At 31.5% G+C, this 24,168-nt stretch overlaps 3 protein-coding genes across 3 annotated transcripts; 1 reads left to right on the top strand and 2 right to left on the bottom strand.

Moving 5' to 3' along the window:
* Positions 1–1,987: 1,987 nt before the first annotated feature.
* On the top strand, positions 1,988–2,689 carry LOC128197341 (secreted RxLR effector protein 161-like). The gene is made up of 2 exons (XM_052878773.1): positions 1,988–2,413; positions 2,522–2,689. The coding sequence occupies exons 1-2, from the start codon at positions 1,988–1,990 to the stop codon at positions 2,687–2,689; spliced, it is 594 nt and encodes a 197-aa protein (XP_052734733.1).
* Positions 2,690–4,551: 1,862 nt separating this feature from the next.
* On the bottom strand, positions 4,552–7,173 carry LOC108340825 (uncharacterized). The gene is made up of 3 exons (XM_017578421.1): positions 6,234–7,173; positions 4,913–5,056; positions 4,552–4,812 (listed from the first exon to the last, which is right to left on the bottom strand). Exons 1-3 carry the CDS (start codon positions 7,044–7,046, stop codon positions 4,642–4,644), a joined length of 1,128 nt encoding a protein of 375 aa, XP_017433910.1. The 5' UTR covers positions 7,047–7,173; the 3' UTR covers positions 4,552–4,641.
* Positions 7,174–13,913: 6,740 nt separating this feature from the next.
* On the bottom strand, positions 13,914–20,090 carry LOC108338842 (E3 ubiquitin-protein ligase MBR2). The gene is made up of 6 exons (XM_017575889.2): positions 20,011–20,090; positions 17,957–18,002; positions 17,115–17,884; positions 16,349–16,399; positions 14,855–14,983; positions 13,914–14,262 (listed from the first exon to the last, which is right to left on the bottom strand). The coding sequence occupies exons 2-6, from the start codon at positions 17,967–17,969 to the stop codon at positions 14,086–14,088; spliced, it is 1,140 nt and encodes a 379-aa protein (XP_017431378.1). The 5' UTR covers positions 17,970–18,002; positions 20,011–20,090; the 3' UTR covers positions 13,914–14,085.
* Positions 20,091–24,168: the final 4,078 nt, after the last annotated feature.

Raw genomic sequence — 24,168 nt, 5'->3', positions numbered from 1 at the left:
TGTTCATTATGCTCTAATTGCAGAGGCTGAACCAATAGAATTTGAAGAAGCTGTTAAAGATGAGAGATGGCATAAAGCCATGGAGGAGGAGATTGATTCCATAGAGAAGAATCAGACCTGGGAGCTGGTTGAATTACCCTTTGGAAAGAAACCCATAGCATTAAAGTGGGTTTACAAGTCAAAAAAAACCCACAGGCATTGTTGTGAGGTACAAGGCACGGCTGGTTGCTAAGAGATGTCGGAATAATCGGTACCGTTATAGAGTCGCGCAGCGAAATAAAATATAGATAGCGGAAAGCGTGTAACGATCACAACACAAGTTAAAATAGTCGGTTTCAAAAATTGATTTTCTTAGCGAACTTTTATCGAATAGTTGATGTGCTAAGAGTTTATGGATCAAGAAAATCAACACAAAATTTTTATCCTGGTTCGAATCAAAAGATTCTACGTCCAGTCGTTAATCACTATAAATAGTGATTAACCTTTTTTCACTAAAAATATAGTTGTACAAATTACAAGATAAATGAAATGAGCAAAGAATAGAAAACACCTTCCTTCGACAAACGAACCGGAAGAGCTTCCTTCGACGCACGAACCGGAAACAACTCTGTCAACTTGAAGAGAACTGCTCCGACCTTTGACACACAAAGCGCGAGCTTCTCCTATTCACAAGACCAGACAAGAGCACTCTATCACTTTGAGAACTTCCTCAGACAAACTGTATTCTCAAAATGGCATAGATCCTTTTCACTCACAGAGAACTTCCCTTAGGCACAAAGCTCTAATACTCTCAATTGAAAAGTTCTTTTCTAAGAGCTGTGAAGACCTCTATTTATAAGCCTAGTTTCGTGCAGGGTCAAAAACTGAAAAGACATCTCCAACCTGCCACTGATAATCGATTATCATAAGTGATAATCGATTATTTGTATCCGTTATGGCGTTTTCAAAAAAGTGATAATCGATTATCCTGAGCAATAATCGATTATTCTAGAGACTTTGGACAGAATTAAATGAAACAGTGATAATCGATTATTCTGTGTAATAATCGATTATTTGCGCAAGCAACTCTTTTCTAAACTGGCTCGTGATAATCCATTATTCCTCTTGATAATCGATTATTTGTGCAATGACTCACTAAATACGAAAACTTCTAAGAGTTTTTACAACATTACATTTTATCCTATACATTTGTTTCTACAAAATGCGTTTAACAAAGATGCATTTAGAGTCTTCAATTCTTCAGCTTTTATCATCATTAAAATTTCACAGTAGCTTCAAGATACCAATGCTCCTCATTGGTAACAAGATATTCCTACAGAAAGCTGGAGTTGATTATGGTAAGGTATTTGCTCCTGTGGCAAGGGTTGAAACTATCAGATTAGTGGTGTCTCTGGCCACTAAATTTTGCTGGTCTTTACACCAGCTTGATGTGAAGTCAGCCTTCCTAAATGGAAGACTGGAGGAGGAGGTATATGTTGTGCAACCACAGGGTTTTGAAGTCAAGAAGCAGCTGGACAAGGTGTATAGGCTGAGGAAAGCTCTCTATGGGCTTAAGCAGGCTCCAAGGGCCTGGAACCGGAGGATTGATGGGTTCATGGGCAGTATTGGCTTTGAAAAATGTGTTTCAGAACACAGGGTATATGTACAGTGTTGTCAGCATAAAGGCAGAACAGAGAAGTTGATTGTGTGTCTATATGTGGATGAACTGTTAGTTACTGGAAGTTGTGAAGAATTGATTTCAGTCTTCAAAGTTGAAATGCAAAGGGAGTTTGAAATGAGTGACCTTGGAAGACTCAGTTATTTTCTTGGAATTGAGTTTACCAAGATTGAGAGTGGAATAGTTATGCATCAGTCCAGGTATGTCCTAGATCTACTAAAGAAGTATGAGATGAGTGATTGTAATGCTGCTAGCACTCCTGCAGAAGTAGGATTAAGGCTTGAGAAATAGCCAAAAGAGGAAGCTGTTGATCCAACAACATACATGAAAATGGTTGGATGTCTTAGATATCTCTACAACACCAGGCCTGATTTGAGCTATAGTGTTGGAGTGATAAGCAGATACATGGAGTGCCCTAGAGTATCACATTTGAATGCTGTCAAACGGATACTGAGGTACTTAAAGGGTACACACTCGTATGGAATTCTGCTGAGAAGAGGAGAGACTGGAGAAGAAGTACAAATTACTTCTTACTCAGATGCAGATTGGTGTGGAGATAAGACAGACAAAAGGAGCACGGCAGGGTATATTTTCTTTATGGAAGGATATCCTATTTCCTGGAGTTCTAGAAAGGAACCAGTGGTTGCCTTGTCATCTTGTGAGGCAGAATACATAGCTTCCTGTGAAGCTACTTGTCAAGCAACTTGGCTGAGATTCTTGTTAGAAGGACTGAAGATTGAACTATCTGAGAAGAAGGTAAGACTACTGGTTGACAACAAGTCAGCCATAGATCTTGCTAACCATCCTACATCTCACGGTAGGAGCAAACATATCGAGACCAGATTCCACTATATCAGGGAATAGGTCAGCAGCGGGAAACTGGAGGTTGTACACTGCAGATCCGAAGATCAACTAGCAGATATACTCACCAAAGCCCTTAAAGGTGAACGCTTTCTGAAACTCAGAAAGCAGATCGGGATGGTGCAAGCTGAGATCATCGAAGATCACAACAGAAAGGAGTTGAAAACTTAGGGTTTTCATCTGAGAGAGGAAGATCGATCTAGGAGGAGTTTTCTCCGGTTTTAATCGGTGAAAAATGTGTGTGCTCGAAAGGAGGTGTTTTTACCGATTTTAGTCGGTTGAAATTGCTAAAAATCAAAGAAGATGGAGTTTTCACCGATTCAATCGGTGGAAAAGAGGGGTTTTTCGTTTAATCAGGGTTTCTTTCAATGTTTTGTTTAGGAGGAGTGTTAGAATGTAAACAAAACAGAAAAACAGTTTATTTCATGCTTATAAATACTGTAAATCATTTCAAAATTTGTTAATGAAAAATTGTTGAGATTCAGTACCTTGTGAGTGTTTCTGTTCTTCTCTTTGTGTGTGCTCCATTTGCTCCGGTCTGCTGTGTGCTTCTCCGGCCAGTGTGGGGTACGAAACCCTAGCTCTGAGGGTGGCTTTCTCTGCCTTCTCTCTAACTCTCAGAAGGTTGTGCGTGTGTTTCTCTCTCTTACCAAAAGCGTAGTATAAAGTTTTAATATTACGTTTAAAACTTTATGTGGTTTACCGGTTTTGCCCTTTACTTAATAGATATCTCCAATGTGTTAATTCAAATCGTAGATATAACAAAAGTATTTACACAAATCTTGAAATTTTTGGCAAGTATTTTCTTAGGCTAGGTTTGTTAGTGTTGTTGCGCAGTAGAAAGATTATATTGGTTGTATGCTTCTGTTATGCAATTTCTCAAATTTTAGAAATACAATTTTGATCTATAAGAATTAGAGTACCCTTTGCACTATTTTGCTTCAAAAAATAATTTTTGACAAACAAAAGCCCTAAATACCGAATTGGTCAGGGCAAATCTATTAATAGAAAAAATCGAGATTCTTTTATTTTAAGTGTTAGTAGAAACTTTGTGTTACATCTCTTTCTAGGAAGAAGATGCAAATAATCACACCTAATGTAAGAGAAGAAACCGATGTTCTTCTTTTTTAAGTGTTAGTAGAAACTTTGCTACAATTCAATAGTGTATGTACATTAATGTAATATTTGGATTTAATATATAGTTTCATGTATAAATGATGTATTAAATATTATTAGACAATTTAATGTTTGAAATGAATTCTATTTTGTTAGTTCCATTGAATTTGTTATTTTGAAGTTATATTGATTATAAATTGATTGGATGAGATGATAATAGAAGAATATTATTATAATTTCATTGGAGGTCAAATGTAATTTTCAATTTTTTTTAAAAAAAACATATATTATGACGTACTAAACAATGTACATTATTATATGTTGATCACATATTATAACGTACAAAAATATATATGTAATAATATATGACATAGTATAACGTACAAAAATATATACGTAATAGTAGATCACATATTATAACGTACAAAAACTTCTACGTCATAATACATTCCGCCCTATTATATCGTCCAGAACTCTGTCTCCGGTAACTTCGTTATAATATATCATTTTTGTACCTTATAAAGTGTCATTTTTCCACTAGATTTTAAGAAAATGTAGAGATTTTAGGGTAAAATATTTAGAATCTCTAATTTTTCTTTTCGACAAAGGAGGGTGGTTAAGACAATTTATAAGTCTAAATATGATTAATATTGAAGCTTCCTTTTTCAAATAGTGGGGCTTGCGGGTTAAGATTACCTAAGTAATATATGGGATAGAGAACGAAATTTGAAATCAAAACTATTAAATAGGTAATTAAAATTATATATATATATATATATATATATATATATATATATATATATATATATATATATATATATATATATATATATATCCTATATACCAAATATATAAAATTTGGAAAGTATTTGTTCAGTTGTAAAACATTATATATGTCTGGAATATGATAAATACTATTTAGGTGTCCATGTAACTATACTTACTATAGTGATGATTATTTATTATAAAAAAAGTAGTAAAAGCTGATAATATGTAATTCTCGCTTTTCAATTATTAAGTATATATAGTAGACTTGGGTCATTAGGCCTTTCCAGCGCGGTTCTTCTGCAGACGGGGCAAAGATTCCTCTGCATGAGCCACTCTTTAATGCAATCAAAGTGAAACTTGTGAACACACGAATTCAGCTTCCCAATATCCTCTCCCCTGCAAAATTCTTCCTATAGATGGAAAAACATGTTGTAAAACAAAAATTAATACATAAGAGTTATGAAAACATGATGAATGAAGAAGATAAGAATGAATGAAATAGTAGCTGACCAGACAGACGGGGCATCTTTCTTTAGTTTCTTCTGAGACATCTTCATCAACCAAGAAAATTTCACGCTCCATGAACTGCATTATCGTTTCCAGACTTAGTCCCGTGAATGCTTGCGACGTCCCAAATACTCCAGGGTGCTCAATCTGCGTCAAATAATACTTTTTAGATAGAACTCAAAATGCATTGCTTCCTTTCAGACTAAACATAAGTTGTAGGAACTTTTCAAAAGTTATTTTCAGAAAATAAATGATTGAAATTTGCTAGGTTAAATCATTATAAGGCATCATCGTCTATATAGAATTTGAGTGTAAGAATATGAAAATCTACCACCGCGACCATCTCTAAGAGAATGAAGGAGAGATCGAAACTGTATGAAAAATAAAATTCCAAACAGTTCACTATGTGAAAGCTAAATTAGTTATCAACGAAAGGTAAACAAACAACAATTTATGCATCAAACCGCGAAACAAAGAGTGATAAAATTTTCAACTTAAAGCATACTTCAAAAGTATACCGCTTTAATGTGTATCAAAGTTTTGTTCACTTTAATAGTGCAAGAATTGTTTTGGACTGAAGGAAATAAAAGAAATGACACTAGTTAATGGAGATTAATGTTCTTATCTTTCCTATTTACAAATTTTTCAACAAGCGTTCGTAGATTCTCATCTGGTCATAATAGTCGAACTAGTATGCATTGTTTTCGATAGTATCCACATTGCTACAAACCATTGCATGAATATCTACTATTAAAATATGTTTCTTTACGTTCCGTCACATAACTCATACACAATGTCCACAACAAATTCAAAGAACTTATAAGAAAATTTATCATTCTTAGACACATATGCCACTTCAAGAACCATTTTCCACTGATTATTTAACTAAATTATCTAGCAATATTCAGAAAGAACTTCAACAATAATATATAACAGGGATAGACATATCCATTCCTAGTATTCAACACGTTAAAAGAGAAAAATAATGAACTAAAGATATAATAATAGCAATATACAATGATAAGAAAAGTTTTTTTGTCAGCACAATGATAAGAAAAGTCATAAATTTTTTGTAGAAGTGTCTGACCCATGCATGTTTGTGGTATATATGGATGTAAATAAATACATTGACAGAGCCAAGTATAGATGAGGATCAACAGTTGTAACTCTTTTTTTTTTTTAATTACAACTATAAAGCCACCAAATTTACATGTATTTTATCACCAAAATTTATATTGATCCCACATTCATATATGGATATAATAACAATAATAATAATATTTGTATTACTTAATTATGTGAAGGTAAAAGGAATTGAGCATACCTCAGATGGAAGCTCCCTTAGTGATTCAAGAGAAGGAAATTGTGGTATTGGCCTATGATGATTCTGAGTGCCAGAACTACTTGCTGGAGCAGAATGGTTCGTTCCTCGTGAGCCCTGTGGAAGAAACCAAGCTGTAGCGCTATAATCACTCAGAGGGTGGTACGTATTGGCTCCAGCATTACTAACTCTGTCACCATTGCCCATAATTCCAGGTAGTAATTGCAGTGGTTCCGATTCCGGGGCTTCGAACTGACGGAGACCATAAAGGAGAGCCCTTCTAGTAGTCTCTCGATCACTATCAACGTAAGACCCGTTTGGTCGATAAGTGGATGTAACTAGAGGACCAAACATGTCATTTCTATGTTCAAAAAATGGAATCATATTATCGATTCTAGCGTGAGGACACGGAGAGGATATTAAGTGAGGAGCATTCGGCACAGTTGGGTTGTTAAGGTTGGGGATAGAACTGGACATGAATGAACTACTGAGAAGGGATAGAGGCCGAACGGAATGTGAGGGTTGCAGAGGAAACAGTTGGGAATGTGATGAGGCTCCGTTGAAAGGCAAACTCGCGTGACTTGGTATCGGAGCATGATAACCTCTTCTTTCATCATCAGTATTAGTCATCCCGTCAGGGGTATTGGGTGAAGGAAAAGGTGTCCCTTCATTGTTTGGATTAACATGGGGGCCACGGAGGAATTGATACTCTTGTTGCACCAAAGAAAGTGATGGTGGTGACGGGTTCACATTGTTGTTAGCTCTCACCTGAGACTCAGTAGCAAGTCTTTTGACCTCTCCTGTCCCTTCACCCATGTTTGAACTTTCACCCCGATGAAATTCTCCAGAACCTCTTTTTCTTGGAATGCTCACGGAGTTTGAGTTGCTTCCATGCACGCTACGTGCAAGATTTGAACTTGGAATCACAGCAGAAGATATTGCTGCAGCCTGACGGCTGAAACCAATGTTCAGACACAAGTCTACATTTTCCAGAGGATTTCCAGCAAGGGGCCTTGAAGAGAAAATGTTTGATTCCGGTGCTACAACATTAGGGGTTTCCTCAAGTGGAACATCAGTTGTGGCACCAATGTTGTTGCCACCTTGTTGAGGAAGATTCACTTCTGGCTCAGGAAACCCTTCCTCAGTAGCAAAGAGGGGAAATAAGGGAAGCAGCGTCTCCTGTGTTTCACTAGAAAGGTGATGCCTACAATAATTTTGATTGCTTGCATTAGCTTGTCCAGCTGACCCACCTTCAACATGAGGGTTCATCGCTAAATTCACTTCTCAAGGTCGTATACTCAAAGTAAACTGGCTCACTGTAAACCTGATCAATTCCCAAAGAACATACTATCAATCATCTTATACCAAAGTCAAGTTTTCCCATTATGTTTCAAGTGAATGTCATTAGTATAATAACAATTATGCCTAAACTGCCATATATATTTATAAAATATATATTGACATCTATTTATATATATATATATATATATATATATATATATATATATATATATATATATATATATATATATATATATTGACATCTATTTATAAATCATTCATTTAGTGATACAATAATTGAAGCTGTCACAGGTTATGGATATAGAAATTCCCAACTAAAAGTTTATATGAAATATAGTTCTTTTTTGCTCGCAAGAAAAAAAAAAGGTTCTCACGTAAATAACATATATTTCTTATAAACCACATACGATGTTAAGGACACAAAAGAGGTCACTCATTTGTACTATAGTAATAATCCAAATCTCATTTATAACATACCAACTTTTTTCTATTCCAATCTCGTTTAATTGTAGTTTAATTCACTGACCAAATTTTTTTCTTCTGACATTTTTATTAATTTTGTAAAAGCTGAAATATAAAATTGAGAATTGAGATTAAAGATTCCTTCTCTCTCCGACCACACAAAATTTGGAAACCAACCCAAATTGTCTAAATTCTTAACTTAAAATCATAGACTCACTCTGAATTTTATAATTTTAAAAAGTATACCATTAATAGAAAAATATCTTATCTTAAAGAAAAAAAACTGATTTAGTAAAATAAAAGGTAAAATTAAAATACAAAAGTAATAAGAGTGGTATGATCTTAATTTTATTTTTGAAATACAGTTTTGATCTATAAGAATCAGAGCACCCTTTACTCAGCCATAAATTTTAATTTTGCTTTAAAAAAACATTTTTCACAACCATCAACCTGAAATACCAAACGGCGAAGGGCAAATCAATTTACAGAGAATTAAAAATCAGATCTCTTTTCTGTCCGTAAAATCGGATCTTTTAAGACACAAAGAATGTTCAGATCAACGAAAATAAAACATGCAAAATTGGTCTGATACAAATAGATCCAGCACAAATCATAAACCCATTTCTAAAAAAACAAAAGAGAAAAGATGAAGAGGATATACCCACTGGATCTGCTGAAACAAAGGCACTGAGCAGCGAAAAAGTTGACAGCTTTGTTCACTTGGTCTGTCACGCAATTTCTCTCACTCTGTGTCTAAACTGTTACAGATTTGAACACTGAACAGTGAAGGCTGAGACTACTTCATTTATAAAACACAAGCGATCAGGTTTGTCTTACAAACGTAGAGTTTCGATTATCATAGGAATTCTCTTTTACGTTGATTTCACTTATATAGAAATGGACGCGTTTGTTTCAGAAACGCATTTGAAGTGTGCTGCTGACATGGAGCATAATTGAAAAAATGTTCCAAGAGCCATCCCCGTGTCACCTTTCTGCTTCTTCTTTTACCCTCACAATTTCCCCTCACTATGCTACCTGTCAACGTTTCAGTCTTTGGTGGTGGTTTGAGAAACTTTTTGTAATTTTTCTTCGTCATCAAAATTCAGTCAATCAGGAAAAGAAAGAAAGCATTAATTTATTCATTTATTTCTTCTGTAAAATAAATTTAAATATATTATTTTTAATATGTTTAATTTAACTTCCTACAAGCATTTAATAGTTTCTTTATTGCTGTTTTTTTTTCAATTAAAACTGTGTTTTTTAAAATATATATATATATATATATATATATATATATATATATATATATATATATATATATATATATATATATTTCTTTACAGGAAGAAGGTGCAAACTTTTTTCCTTGTTCTCCGTTGAATTCGTTCATTTTTCTGTATTTTAAATTTCAAACGATAGATTTGTTCTATAGGTTAAAAGCTGTTTCTATTTTATTTCTTACCTGTATTTTTCTCCTTTCTTAGTCAACTGTTCGATCAAATTCTTTTGATAACTGAAATGGTAAATTGATTTACAAGAGTTTCTTTTCTATTTTAATTAATTATGTCATCATTTTTGTTTCGAAAACAATGCTAAAAGATCTTTGTATCTTGAGAGCATTGTTAGATATAGCTTGGAAAGAGATTGAGTCCATAGACTTTGGTAGACTAGGATAAGATATTTAGTTAAAAAACGAAAAATGAGTATAAATCATTTTTTACTTGTATAAAAGCTTGTTCTAACTAGCGAGATTATTTTGTCATAAGGCGTTTAAGAGTTTTGTAGAGTTAGTGTACCATTGGTATACCTATAAAATTAATATATATATATATATATATATATATATATATATATATATTAATTATAGGTATACAACATAACATAATAAATTGTCAGAATCCTTAAAAACCCCAAGTTAGTGGAAGCAGATGTAGGAGAAAAGATTTAAAATTTCAGAAAGTGAAAGACAGGTGTACATGGCTGAGTGGTCGATCGGTCTGTTGTGGGTAATATATAAGAAATTTTTTTAAAAGTTTGAGCCACTTCTGCATGCATCTTATCTCTCTTCAAAACTTTCTGAGTTTTTCTCCTCATTCTCTCTACAATCTTCATCTTCTCTCTATCAATTCTTACCTTTCTTTTTCTCCGACCATCATTCAGGCAGCACCTGAATATTGTTGGTGTTAAACTCTCTCTTTTAAGCTGATCAAGTTGTTGTTTGGAGCTAGTAAGTTGAATCCCTTCGTCCTTTTAGGATTTATGTATTATTCTGTGACATGCAAGTACTGTTCAGTTTGCATGTATTCATCAAACTCTTATCTGAATCTAGTTTTTGTCTTTGTTTTCGTTTTGGGGTTTCTATCCGCTGATCAGAAGTTATAGGAGGTTATAAAGGTTTGGATAGTGTAAACAATACTGTAGTAGCATAGCAGGTTTTTGGGTTTCGAGGTAAGGGAAGCTTATATAACTTGATTATGATTTTTGTTTTAAATGGTTGCATGTTTGCTGATCATTGGATGAAAATGAAGTATTGTTGTTACTGCATGTTTGACTGTATGAGTGTATGAGTTAAATGATGAGAAACTGGATTGATATAGGGTTTTGATTTTAAGTCTGCAGTATGCTGTGTAATTTTGTGTTGTTACCGAGAGTCATTATTGACCGTTCGGTTTATCCTTGGATATTCGGTCTGGACTGGATTCTTCTTCTGTGGAGAATTTCAGTTAATGACCGATCGATTTTCTCTTAGTATACTTGTAAATAAGCGTTCGGTCTAAGTATAGTTTCCTCTTTATGCTCCCTAATAAGTTTAGTTAATGTATTCTATAATACTTAAAGTTGTAGATGTTATCTTTATCCTTTATTGAAAATAAGTGTTGTGTAATTATATATATATATATATATATATATATATATATATATATATATATATATATATATATATATTCCTTCATTTTGATATAAGTTCAGTAGTGTTCGGTCTTGAACCAAGCGCTCAGTCTTAGTAGTGGTTGGTCTTGAACCAAGCGTTCGGTATTGTTATTATACTTCATTTTGTACTATATTTGAACTAAGAGTGTTCGGTCCAAGTCAATAGTATTCAGTTAAAGCTTGTAGGGTTCGGTTTAAGTTCTCAGGTTCCATCAAAAGTTATTATGATTTCTGTTAAGTCTAAATTATATGTATTCTTTAGTATTCGGTACATTCTTAGGAGTTCTATCTTTTAAAATACTGTTCTGTAGTAACTGTTGAGTAACCAGTAAACGTCCAAATATTATCACGAGTGTTCGGCTTATGATGAGTCTTATCTACAATGGACCGTTCGGTCCTGTTCTATATATAAGTGGAAGACCGCTCAGTCTTACACTAAGTGTTCGGTTGTGTTAGTCTAAAAAGTATTCAAATCGTTCGGTTTTGTCTCTGGGGTGGATGTTATTGTTCAATTTTGGTTTAAGATGGGATTTGTTTCTATTGGTTCAGTTCGATTGTATTGATGAATAAATATGATGGCATTTAAAATGTGATATGAAGGAAATAGTATGGTAATGAAAGAGTATTCCAGGGAGGAATATCTCATGATTAGTTATTGAATGGTAGAGTATGATTGTGGTTATGCTTAGCTGGCGTTTATCCTGATATTCTGTGATTACTCATTCTCAAGTAGAGAGAAGTAAGTCATGTGTGAGAATGACAGGAGACTCTAGTCCATAAGGTGAACTTGGACAGAACAGACTAACCTCAGGTGGCAGCTGTTGAGGGCATCCCAACTATTACATCACCCGGGTGCAAAAACGTCGTAGTTATATAGAATTCATACAGTCCGGACAGTCAGAGTAAAGTGGTCGGTTATTACATGCATTGACGTATAATTTTGGTTGGAAATGTATGATTGGATGATTGCATGATTGACTTATTGATGTATATCAGTTTTATATGAAATATATGTTTTACTGAATTTATTAAATTACATAAGCTTACCCTATTTGCTATCGTGTCTGTATTGTTCGTTCGGTTGTTATTCCTGTTGCAATGATCATCCAGTGAATGTGAGCAGAAGGGGAAGAGTGCTTACTGGAAGAAGCCTTGGAAGAAGTGGAGGTTAAGGCTGAACTTTAAGACCGTTCGATAATTAGAGACTTTCATTTTGTATAACCGTTCGGTATAAGCATCGTTTTGGAAATCGTTTGGTCTAGACTGTAGATTTTGTAAAGTTTAAATTATTAAGTATTGTTGTAAGGTCGTTCGGTCATAAACGTATTTATTCTCTTTCAGAACTGAACTGTAATATTGTTAACTGTGAATATTTTATGGTATGGTTTTATACTGTATTTTTGGGATGTTACATAAATTATCTTTTAAAATTTTTATACCATAATACGAAATTTAAATAACCTTAGAAATTTATCTTTTAATCATTTTATATGTTTCACCATAGGTAGATAATCGCATTGATAAAAAGAGATTTATGGCGTTGTTTATTAATTAAACCAACACCTACTATCGCAAATCAAATTTTTACTATCATAATAAGTTTTTAGTATGTAAGTTTAATTTATAAATAACAGAGAAATAATTAGAATAGAGAGAAAATTTTTATGGGATGAGATTACGAGGATAGAAATATTGTAGCGATAAAGTGATAAACCGTATATAAGTCCAAAGAAGAGGGAGTTTAAGAATAAAAGACTTGAGAAGATTCAATATTGTTTTTCTAGGCAACTAGAAATTGAGGTTAAGAAAGAAGGAACGATATGGTGCTATATCTTATTTTCAAAATATGGGTTATGGAGAGCCTTAAATGATAAAAAGAACTTTCATTTAGACTCGTGGTGGTGGAAGGATCTAGGAAAGTACGTGAAAATTTGGACAAATTTGGACTAATTTAAGCCATTTACGTTTAACTCCTCTTCATTAGACATAAATTTTGATAAATTATTTAAAATAATACTATCGTGCATTTTTCATGTCTGATATTTATTGGTCAGAAATATATTGGGTGACATAATAAGTCTGTTTTGTGTTAGTGAATTTATGTATGTTAAGCTAGTACTGTGATTGCTAAAGCTAAATAACTGTTCTGAACGCAGTACTGTTGTGCAGCAAATGAGAACTAATTCGGAAAAGATTATAAATCTAGGACTAGTGCTAGTCTGATATGGAGTAGTAACTATCAGCTTCATTAGGCGTATGTCTGTATGCAGGTATCATGAATTACTATGGTATGGTATGAATTACTATGGAGGGAACTGAACAGCACAAGAATCTCAAGAAGTTGAGCGAAAAGAGATCATATATTCAGAGGCTAGTATACAAGAGAGATCATGAAATAGAGCAAGAATGTCATGGGAAACCTAGAAAAGCAAGATGCAGTAAAAACAAAGTACCAAACCAAGGAGTGCGAAGCTAACAAGAGTTTAGCTATGTCATATCACTCTAAGGAAAAGTAAAAGTGTATAAAATTGAAGCAAAATAACTGCATATAGTACAAATATAAATACATTGACAACTCCCATTTTTTTACTATAAGGGGATGGAATGCAGAAGTAAGTTGTTTTTATCTCAATCTTTGTAAGCTGTAACACTACCTTGACACGTCAACTGAGATTGTAGGTAAATTTTTGAAGGGTCTATAATGTTATGCCTTTTATTGGTTATGTTGAGAACACTCTAAACCTAATGCAATTCAAAAATATTATATGTACATAGTTATAAATGGATTACAATACCTTAAGTATTCTATTATAAATATATATTTGAGCTATTAACATAGCTCGAAGGAACTTTTATATAAAAACATAGATGAGTGAAACTAGATTAGTGAAAAAAGTGAGATAAAAAAGTAACTACCACATATATATCAAATTTATCAATAAGTGAAATTTAAACATTGATAATGAAGTGTTTCATATATAACCGAATAAAAAAGTTTGTTCATTTTCCACCATCAAACTTTGGTGAAATTTTCTTGCATAGAATCCACTTTATTCTATCAATTCATAATTCTATTCTTCCAAAAAACCGTCTCTTCTTTCGACCATTTCAACTTTCTTCTCTTCCATTCTTATTTATTCCATATGTTCCGAACACACCATTAAAGAAAGAAATAACCATATTCTACATTTGGGCTGTTCAGATGCCTTTCCAATGCAACTCTTCTGCACACAGGGCAAATGTTCTTCTGCATGAGCCACTGTTTGATGCAATCAAAGTGAAACTTGTGATCACATAACTGCATCTTCCCGATTTCTGATCCGTTGTCAAAGTCTTCCTATAGATGGAAACAATAATGTAAAAAGAAGGTAAAAGATGTGAACATGAAGACAATCACAATTTCCAAAAAAAAAAAGAGAGAGAATTAAGGAAACAATCCAAGTTAAATATTAGAAAAAGGTTCAAATATAATTCTAGAAAAATCCTATCTAAAAAGATTATAGAACGAAATATAAATATATTTAAAGAGTGTTTCTCTATAATGTGTTTCTAGAAAACTCCGTATAATGTTTAGAACCATAGAAATATTTTAGAAACTTTAAGAATGAATTATATTCCTTAGGTTAATTTGACAATGATAAAATCTTAACCATTGGTTAAATATGTTCCACTAGTATAAATAGGGATAATTGGATCATATGTAATCAAGTCAAACAAAATTAGAAACACTCAATATTACAATAAGTCTTTCTCTTTTTCTAAATCTTTTAACTACTCCCAATTTTTAAACACTTCCTTCGAGCTTTTCCCAACAAAGAATGTTAGAAATGAGATGCGGAAATATTTATCTTCTCAAGTATCATCAAAGAGTTTCATGTGTGGAGTTAACCTCTCCAAATAACAATGAATCGAAATGTATCATAACTCACCAAACATATGGTGCATCTTTGTGGATGCTCTACTGGGCCATCTCCATCAACATCCACCCAAGTCTCACGCTCCATGTGTTGCATGATCGTTTGGAGACTTAGTCCCGTAGATGGTTCAGGGTTCTCTATCTGCTTCAAATAATAATTTTTAGAGCAATAATCATGCCAAGTATTTTATTCTAAACTACAATGAAATCTACTCCTCACTAGAAAAAATAAGTGTAAATGCATTGCTTCCTCTCAAACTAGAATTTAAAAAACAATAATAATACTTTTATATACATAAAAATTTTACATTCATTTACCTTTATTACTTTTTATTCTTTTTTTTATAAAATATAAAAGTTCACTTCTTCATAACCATTTTATCTTGTTCAGTATGTCAAATGAATGTAGAAGTGTATCACCTTACCATTACTCTTTAAAAAATGCTATTCAAAATTTATTTCCAAAACATGAATGAAAAAAACCAACCTGGAAGGAACAAGAGTTTCAGAGACTCACAGTGAAAAGTTATGATCAACTTCGAAAATTATGAAAAGTTTTGGAAGATTTTAAAGGAATTGTGGAACAATAGTGATTCCCCTTTGTTTATTTGGTGCTAAAGAAGGAGAATTCAAAGGATTTAAGAACACAGACCAATTTCATAGGCCGTATGAGATTTTAGCAAAGGCTTTAGAAAGTAATATTTGAATAACTACATGTATAAATTAAAAATATAAAAATTAAGGATGGGTGTACGAAACTGAGGTAATTGAAGAAGCAGGAAAAATAGCAGGGGTGGAAACTTCATGGAATGGCAAGCACTACTATCTACTACTATTAGATGTAGAAAGGGTACACTATATAAATAGGAAGAAGAAACGAAAAAAATAAAGAGATATATATGTTATGAAAAGGAAGATAATGAGATAAATTAGAAAAGATATTAAAAAAATAGATCAGAAAATGAAGGCGTGTATATAATATTAGTGACTCCATTTCATACCTCTGTAACACGAATGGTAAAGGAATATCAAGTCTCACAGGATATAGACAGAAGACATGTTTTGTTTAATTACAATTATTAAAAGTGACAAATTTAAAAGCAAACCGAATAACATTATGAACCCTGAACACATTGAATATTAATTAATGATCTCATCAGGATACTATAATAATGCACATTTGAGGAGTAAAAAGAGAAAATAAAGAAAAAAAAATCGGTAGAAACAGAATGTGAAAGATGAGATAAATATATCGTGAGAATAAAAAGAAAAATGATAGAAATTATGGTGTAAAAATGAAAAAGCAAGTCTACAATATTTATTTATCTTTATGAAAGTTATGTTTATAGGATCCATAAGTCAAAATGGTTTTGAAAGGTGGCTCGGTTAATCGTTATAAGATGTTCTAAAATACGATATACTTAAGGTTAAACTTGTTCCATCATATATTTGTCAAAATACATTACAAAATTGTAGAGCACGCAGATACATTAGTGCGAAAATATACCTCAAAGATTAGACCACCACCATTGCTTAGAGAATCCAAGATAGATCGAACCTGTATAAAAAAAATAAAAATAAATTTTATATATATATATATATATATATATATATATATATATATATATATATATATATATATATATATATATATATATATATATATATATTAAAATTACCAGTAAAAGCTAAATTAGTTACCAAATAAATTAATACGGTAAACAAACAAAAAAGGAATCTGCATCAACCGCCAAAGTGAAAGAGTGATAATGTTTTCAATTTAAAAGTATGTTCAAAATGTGTAATAATCAGTCAACATATATATACGACTTTAATGCATCAAAATTTGTTGATTTTAATTATACGAGAAATTTTCTTGACTGAATTAAGGAAACTCGATCGTGTAATTCTGTTGTCATGGATGGTATAGAAAAAAAATAAAGAAATATAAGACTAGCTGTTGGAGAATCTAGAAGTTGAGAAATAAGCCTTCATAAGTGTGCAGTATAATGTGCACTGAGAATTTATGACTAAATCATCTCAAAGAATATTAACAATAATAAACTAGATAACCATTGACACTTATTGTTTAATATAGAGTGATAAATAAATTAAGTTAACTGCATGTTTGTATGTATAAACCTCTAGGGAAAGACCTGACCTTCGTTTTCCATATGGTATATATGAAATTTTTGTTTGTTTAATATATCGTTACCTTGGGAAATGCACGTTAGGGTTAGGGCTAGCTAAGAAGGTAAAAGCATTGAGCGTACCTCAGATGGAAGTCTTGTTCTCAACTCAGGAGAAATAATATTGGGTGGGAGTGCAGATGGTGGTGTTTGCTGAGAAGTTTGATTGTTCTGAGTGCCAGAACTGCTTCCTGCAGCATAATGGTTCATTCCTGGTGTGCCCTGTGGGGGAGCCCAAGTTGAAGTGCTACCATGTTCATAAAACGGAATTATAATATCAACTCTTGGGTGTGGACAGCGGGTGAGAGGGGTAGTCCTCACGGTTACGCCGCTCACAGTGGTGGTAGCACTGGGCACGAATGAACTACCCAGAAAAGATATAGGCTGAACAGAACGTAAGCGTTGCTGAGGATGTGCAGCATAAGAAGCTCTTCTCCCAGTATCAGTATTCTCGTTTCTGTTAGCACCAGTATTGGGTGGTGGAATGGGTGTTCCTGTATTGTGTTGGCTCACATTAATGTTGTTAGCTCCAACCCCAGACTCAGTAGCAAGCCTTTTAGCCTCTCCTGTCTGCTGTTGACCCATGTTTGAACTTTCACCCTCGTAAAATTGTCCAGAACTACACAAGTTTCTTTTTCTTGGAATGTTCGCGGTGTTCGAGCTGCTTCCAACATGGAAGCTTGAAGAGGAGATGTTAGAATTCAGTGCTACAGCATTAAGGGTTTCATGAACAGAAACACCATTGTTGTTTTCACCTTGTTCAGGGACATTCACTTCTGCCTCACCAAACCCTTCTTCAAGGAGCCCTTCCTCATTTTGGTTGTTTTCGTTAGCTTCTCCAACTGATCCGCCACCTTCAACAAAAAGAACATCAAATTATTAAAGAGTTTTCACAAACGAAATGTTCGATAGAGGAATGATTTCACCTTCAGGATTCATTGTTCCCAAGTTAACTTCCGAAAGTCACTGCACCTGCATCAATCCAAAGAAAATACTATTAAAATTCTTAACTCATTTGATGATTATGCTATAAGTGGCACTATGGAAAAAAAATCTGAAAATGGATTGAATATATTTTAAATTCCTGTAAATATAAGAACTATTTCATACGTAGTACTATTAATAGATTGAATTACCAGGAGATATATCTCTAATTAAAAAACTCTTAAGAAACAGGGACAGAGAATTTTAATCTGTTCCCACCTGATAAATGATATCCCAACACATTTCAACAAACTGTTGTATGTAAACTATGAATATATATATTTTTAGATGAACGAAAGCCTATAAACTACGACGCCTAGTTGAAAGTATTTTTAATCTTCTTAACACCAGTTCGAGATCTTAGTATAATAATAAATGTCTTAAATTTGGTATATATATAATCTTCTAGAGATCTTTCATTAACTTTTATAATAATTGAAGCTGACACAGTATATGGATAGAAATATCCAACTACGTTTATATGAAGGAGAATATGTTCTTGCGACAAGTAATAATATATTTCCTAATAACGCATAGGTTAATCCCAAAGCTATGTGCCCACACACGATCTTAAGTAAAAAAAAAAAATTCTTAAATTATAATTTTTCTTGAGGATTCAACATTATAAAAAGATGTTTGGAATGAAGAAGAAAAAAAGTATTCGTATAATATTATGTGAAAATTATTGGATAGAGATTGTAAAAAAAGTAAAAAAAATAATTAAAAATATATTAAAAATGAATTAATTTAGTTTATGGAGTTAGTCCCACCTAACCTTGTCTCGACCAACTTTATGCGGGGGTTTTGGGACTGAGCTTTTAAAAAATGTTAAATATATTTTTAATTTCTTAAATTGAGTGAAAATTTGAAATTAGTCTGTATTTGAAACTTGAACTAAGTTTACTTCCTCAACCTTAAAAAAAATATATAAATTTAATTTTGTTAAATTTATTTAACGTTTTAAACATATTTCATAATATTATTTGAATTGTTTATAATATTTTATATATTTTTTGTTCCATGTTAATTCAGAAATAAGTTTTGAATCACAAATAAATTTAACAAAATTTGATTAACTAAATTCACCTCATTTTAAAACTAAAAATTAAATTAGTCTAAAATTTTAAAGATAAACTAATTCTTATTTTTATTAAAAATTAAAAAACCAAAAACATATTTAACTCTTTAGTAAATACTCTGTTAAGTTAACTTTTAGAATCTGAAACTGGGCAAAATAAAATAAAACTTAATTTAAAAAGAAATAAGATAGTTCATGGATTAACTGTTCAAACGACATGTATACCTATATAAGATCATATGATTCAATAACTACCTTTTTTTCATTCCGACATTTTATTAGTTTCTTCTAAAAATCAAAACATTAAATGTATATATCTTTCCGACAGTAGAAAATCCTTCTTCGGAAATCGAGTCAAATTGCGCCAATCCTGATTTACGATCTTAGAGTCTCTTTTACTTAATTTTATTATTTAAACATAAAAAATCATATCATTTATAAAAAAGAAAATACGTCTCTATGTTGAAAAATGAGAATTTCTCTTTAAAAATAGACAAGTAAAAAAAAACATAAAAAACAAAAGTAATCAGGTAGTTTTATCTAAATTTTATTATTTTTGAAATATGATTTTGATCTATATATAATAGAACTATAGTATCCTTCACTCTAAGCGATAAAACTTTATTTTGCTTTGAAAAACATGATTGACAATTGAAAACACCACATATTCGATTAATAGAAAAACTAAAAAAAAAAAGATTTTTTCATCAGCTTTTTTATCAGTGATATCAGATCTTTAAGTCACGATGAATGTCCAGATCAACAGAAAATAAAGCATGCATGCATATGTCAAAACCCATTTTGAAAATAAATAAAAAATCGACAAAATCATTACGTATGAAAGGGGCAAAAAAAGAAAAAAAGAGACTGAATTGAACAGTAAATTGCATATAAAAAAGGATAGAGAGAAGAGGATACCCAGTAGATCTGCAGAAATAGGGAATTGAGCAGGAAAAGTTGATTGATCACTGTGTCTCAGTGAAGAGTGAAGAATGAAGGCTGAGACTACTTTCGTTTATAAACAGAATTAATGAGTGTGATTTTGGATTATTGTAGAAATTCTCTTTCTTACGTTGATACGGAAATTCTTGCTTTCATAAACAAATGTGAAGCCTCTGTCACCTTTCTTTCTCCTCTTTCACTCACCTTTTTCACTCTTCCAGCTACATGTCAGCTTTTCTGTATTTGGTGCTTTGTGAAAGAGTTTAACTCCTCCCTATTCTTCGTTTCTTTTTTCAGGAAAATATGGTCAGTGAATAATAGAAAGAAAGCAATAAATATACTCAGTTACTTCTTTTATTAAACAAATTTAAATATATTATTTTTAATCTGTTTCATCGTAACTGACACAAGCATTAATAGTTGTATTTATTCCTTTATGCGTTGTTTAAAACTGGGTATGAGAGTCGCTTTAATGACACGCCTACACAATTAATTAGATGAACAGTTGATATTTTGGAATGTAGTTCTTCCATTTTGTATTATGTAATAATAATATGGTAATTTAAATAATAAATATCTATAAATTAAGCCATTTAATTATATAAAACTATTCCTACCACGTCTAATTGTGATAATGTTTTAACTTTTAAAACGGTGGAAATGTACTTATTGATCGTAAGAATAATAATCAACAAATTTGGGATCAAAATATTGATATTCATGGTGATCAATAATGAGGTTTTGAAATAAATGATTATTCATGAGAATGAACGGTCATTTTTTCTTAGACCTCGTTCTTAGTATACTGGATAGTTTTACATTGTTTAAAAATCAAGACTTAAAAAAAATTTAAATCTTCATTCCATTCTTGAAATTTCTTCTTACAGAAATCATAATAAAACTTCAGTCTCCAAAATAAATAATACGTCGAAAATATGATGATAAATCCTAATGATAATTAGAGTTAAATTTTAATATATATATATATATATATATATATATATATATATATATATATATATATATATTATAAAAAACAGAATCGGCATTAAGTTCACTTTTTAGTAGAAGCGTAGGTCAAGATTCTTAACTCGTGGGTCATTCGGTTTATCTTAATTTTTTTTAGATAATTATAGATGAAGAAAAGTTGACAAATTAGTTAAAATTTACCCCTTAAACAACATTTTACAAGTTGTTGAACTTTGTTTTTTTAATTTCCATTGAACTAATTATTTGCATTCTAAATTTTAAACAAACGTATGATACTTGAATTTCGATTGAAAATTAATTTGAATAGAAGGGATCGAATTGAAAATAAAAAACAATTTATATAACTTTTAAATTAATTGGAATTCGAAATTAATTATATAATTAATGATTTTGTCTTCATATTTATCAAAACATAATTACATCAAATATGAGTAATAAATAAATTTGTCTTTTTTAATATTGTTCAATGAATTCTTGCGTTGACCAATATTTTTATAAAATGATAAATATATGATTTTTTTAATTGGTATAAGAATGAAATGAGGATGAGAATATATATATATATATATGTCGGGTTTATCAAAGTGGAGGTTCTCCTATAAAAACACCAATAACATACATTGGAGCCAACTATATAAGGGATCGACACCACTCTTTATCTAAAATCTTAAGACAATGAGTTAATGGGTCTTTCACCTTCATATATTACTCTATTTTTTTTTTCTATACAATGTGGGACTTAGACTCACATTTGGATTCTCAACAATATATTGTGTTCATAAAAATAACACATCTTCAAAAATTCTACATCATTTAGATAAGGAATGAAGTGTGTGAAAATAACTATATATGAACTTAAGGTCCATAATGGTTAGACACCTTAAATAAAAAACATTTTAAGTTTGTGTTTAATTTTCCTTATGCTCTTATTGTAAAAGTTTCCAAACTGTTATACTTTTGTTGTAATCCTTTTGCTACACATTTTATTTTCTTTTTTATCTAATTGTTTGGCTTGTTCTATATGTATAAAATCCATTAAAATATCTAAGATACTTTCTCTGTTATCATAACTTGTGTATGATTCTGTTTAAACGGCGTAATTTTTTTACTTTTAATTTTAAGTGTTCAATATCATAAACTCTTTATTTACTAGATAATTTAAAAACTTATCTTGTTCTCTTTGATCATTAATTAACTTTTGTCTCATTTCAAAAACATTTGTTTTGTTAAAAAACTTTCTTATAATCTCTCAACGATTTGACTAATTCGATATATGAAAAGTTTTCTTAAATCTCCAATCTCAAAAGGATTTTCTTTCTATCAATAATAAAAAAATGATATTAATCGTACCATACATTAGTACAAAAATACCGTATAACCTCATTGTTTTTTGCCTTTCACGTCGAATTCGAAGTCGACGTCGTATCGGGAGACGTTAAATTGACGTCGAACATAGAACAATTTGACGTTAAGCAAATTAACGTCCAATTTTGTCAATATTCAACGTTAATCAATTTTTTTATTTTTATTTTAATTAATTGTGATCTTTTTTTACAACTCTACAATACCTGAAAAGCAGAAAAATAACAAAGTTCAGTTTTTGGTATTTTATAAAGCATGAACTATGAACGTGTAGTAGTGTAATATCAACAACAAACAAAACTAACAAACAACAAACAAGTTCAATCAAACAACAACAACAAACAAGTTCAACAAAAAAAACAAACAAGTTCAACAAATAAGTTCTTCAAAACGAAAACGAAAATTAACTTTCAAAAGCTGGGTTCATCGAAATAAATGTTGCCACTAGTAAGAGAGAAAGAAGAATGTGCCTATGAAAGAAAAAAACACGAAAGTAATCTATCAAAACAAACGAAAATCATACATAAAGTAGTTAATTAACATGCATTTGTGATGGTCATCAAACTTCGTTCCAGAAAAGTTTGATTAGAGAAGAGGGTATCGCAGGCTAACATAAAATGAATGAATTTTCAATCTTTCGCTCAAATTTTTATTGAATTCACTAACCTTTTAACGTCTAACGCTGGGACATTCAACATTTTATATCCTTTTGTCGTTTAATTATAGGGAATTCGACGTCATATGGAATTACATTTTCACCTTCGCACCAAGTATTTTCGCAAAATTTACCAAATATAAGAGATTGACGTTGAATTACAATTCTAAATGACGTTTAATAATTGCATTTATTTAAAAAAATGCCACCGATCATTTCTAGCTCTGGCTATTTAGTGGTTGGACGTTGAACGCGTGATGTTATACGCTGTTTTTACACTAGTGATATAACCGTCCAGTTAACCATAAATTAGAAAAATAGATGTATTGAGATGCACAAACAAGCCATCACTTTGAGGAGTCATACCGGTCGATTAATGGTAAAAAACGATTAACCTTAATGTTGAATTACTTAAAGATAAAGTGTGATTACTAAAAATTGGGTCGTAATTAAGTTGTTACTAATCAAAACTCAGCTAAAAAATCTATAAATATAGGTTTGAGGTACGGGTGATTTGCATTTACTAGCACCATTAATATCTGAACTGTGAAACATTAAATTGACTTTAACATCATAGTGTCTTATGCAAATATTTTCCAAACAGTTTTGACGAACAGTTACGAAAAGACTTGAAGTTGAAGGACAACTTAAAACAAGACCGTTAACCTCGATCCTACACCTCGAAACATTTTTAGCGTGTGAGGGCGAACTAAAGAGATAAGAGTCTCTGTGATAATGTGAAAGGAAATAGAACAGTCGTGTTCATTGTCTAAACAAAAGAATTCTCTCTTCAAGCTCATGTGCTGCCCTCAGGGGTTGTTTCACACTACTCCTGACGCATGGCCATATTTTTTATCCTAAGGGTCGTCAGCTCCTTTTCGTACCTTTGCTGCATTTCTTCCATTTATCTCTACATGTTTCTTAGAGTGGAGAGTTTTATATAGATAGAATTTTACAATAAAATATAAAAATAAAAACCTTCTAAGATAAAATTTTAAATATTTGTTAATTTAAAAGTTAGCTTAAAGTAAAACTCCGCTATTATCATTTGTATCTATATATTTGAGTTTGTCAAAATGTCGGAACATGACGCAACTTATGTTTCCGAAACTAAAAATAGCAAATTG

The sequence above is a fragment of the Vigna angularis genome, chromosome 1 (assembly GCF_016808095.1).
Source record: "Vigna angularis cultivar LongXiaoDou No.4 chromosome 1, ASM1680809v1, whole genome shotgun sequence".
Taxonomy (NCBI): Eukaryota; Viridiplantae; Streptophyta; class Magnoliopsida; order Fabales; family Fabaceae; genus Vigna; species Vigna angularis.
The sequence above is the reverse complement of the archived record's forward strand: the minus strand, read 5'-3'. Positions and strand labels throughout refer to the sequence as shown.

What these genes read in the sequence shown, in the direction of transcription:
- LOC108340825 (XM_017578421.1), bottom strand. Translation starts at nt 7,046, where the DNA reads ATGGGTGAAGGGACAGGAGAGGTCAAAAGACTTGCTACTGAGTCTCAG. An exon ending in TAAGGGAGCTTCCATCTGAG is followed by an intron (nt 5,057 to 6,233) that starts GTATGCTCAATT and finishes TATTTGACGCAG; the next exon opens with ATTGAGCACCCTGGAGTATT. An exon ending in AAAGATGCCCCGTCTGTCTG is followed by an intron (nt 4,813 to 4,912) that starts GTCAGCTACTAT and finishes TTCCATCTATAG; the next exon opens with GAAGAATTTTGCAGGGGAGA.
- LOC128197341 (XM_052878773.1), top strand. Translation starts at nt 1,988, where the DNA reads ATGGTTGGATGTCTTAGATATCTCTACAACACCAGGCCTGATTTGAGC. An exon ending in TTGAACTATCTGAGAAGAAG is followed by an intron (nt 2,414 to 2,521) that starts GTAAGACTACTG and finishes ATCAGGGAATAG; the next exon opens with GTCAGCAGCGGGAAACTGGA.
- LOC108338842 (XM_017575889.2), bottom strand. An exon ending in GAACAAGACTTCCATCTGAG is followed by an intron (nt 16,400 to 17,114) that starts GTACGCTCAATG and finishes TTTTTTATACAG; the next exon opens with GTTCGATCTATCTTGGATTC. An exon ending in GTGGTGGTCTAATCTTTGAG is followed by an intron (nt 14,984 to 16,348) that starts GTATATTTTCGC and finishes TATTTGAAGCAG; the next exon opens with ATAGAGAACCCTGAACCATC.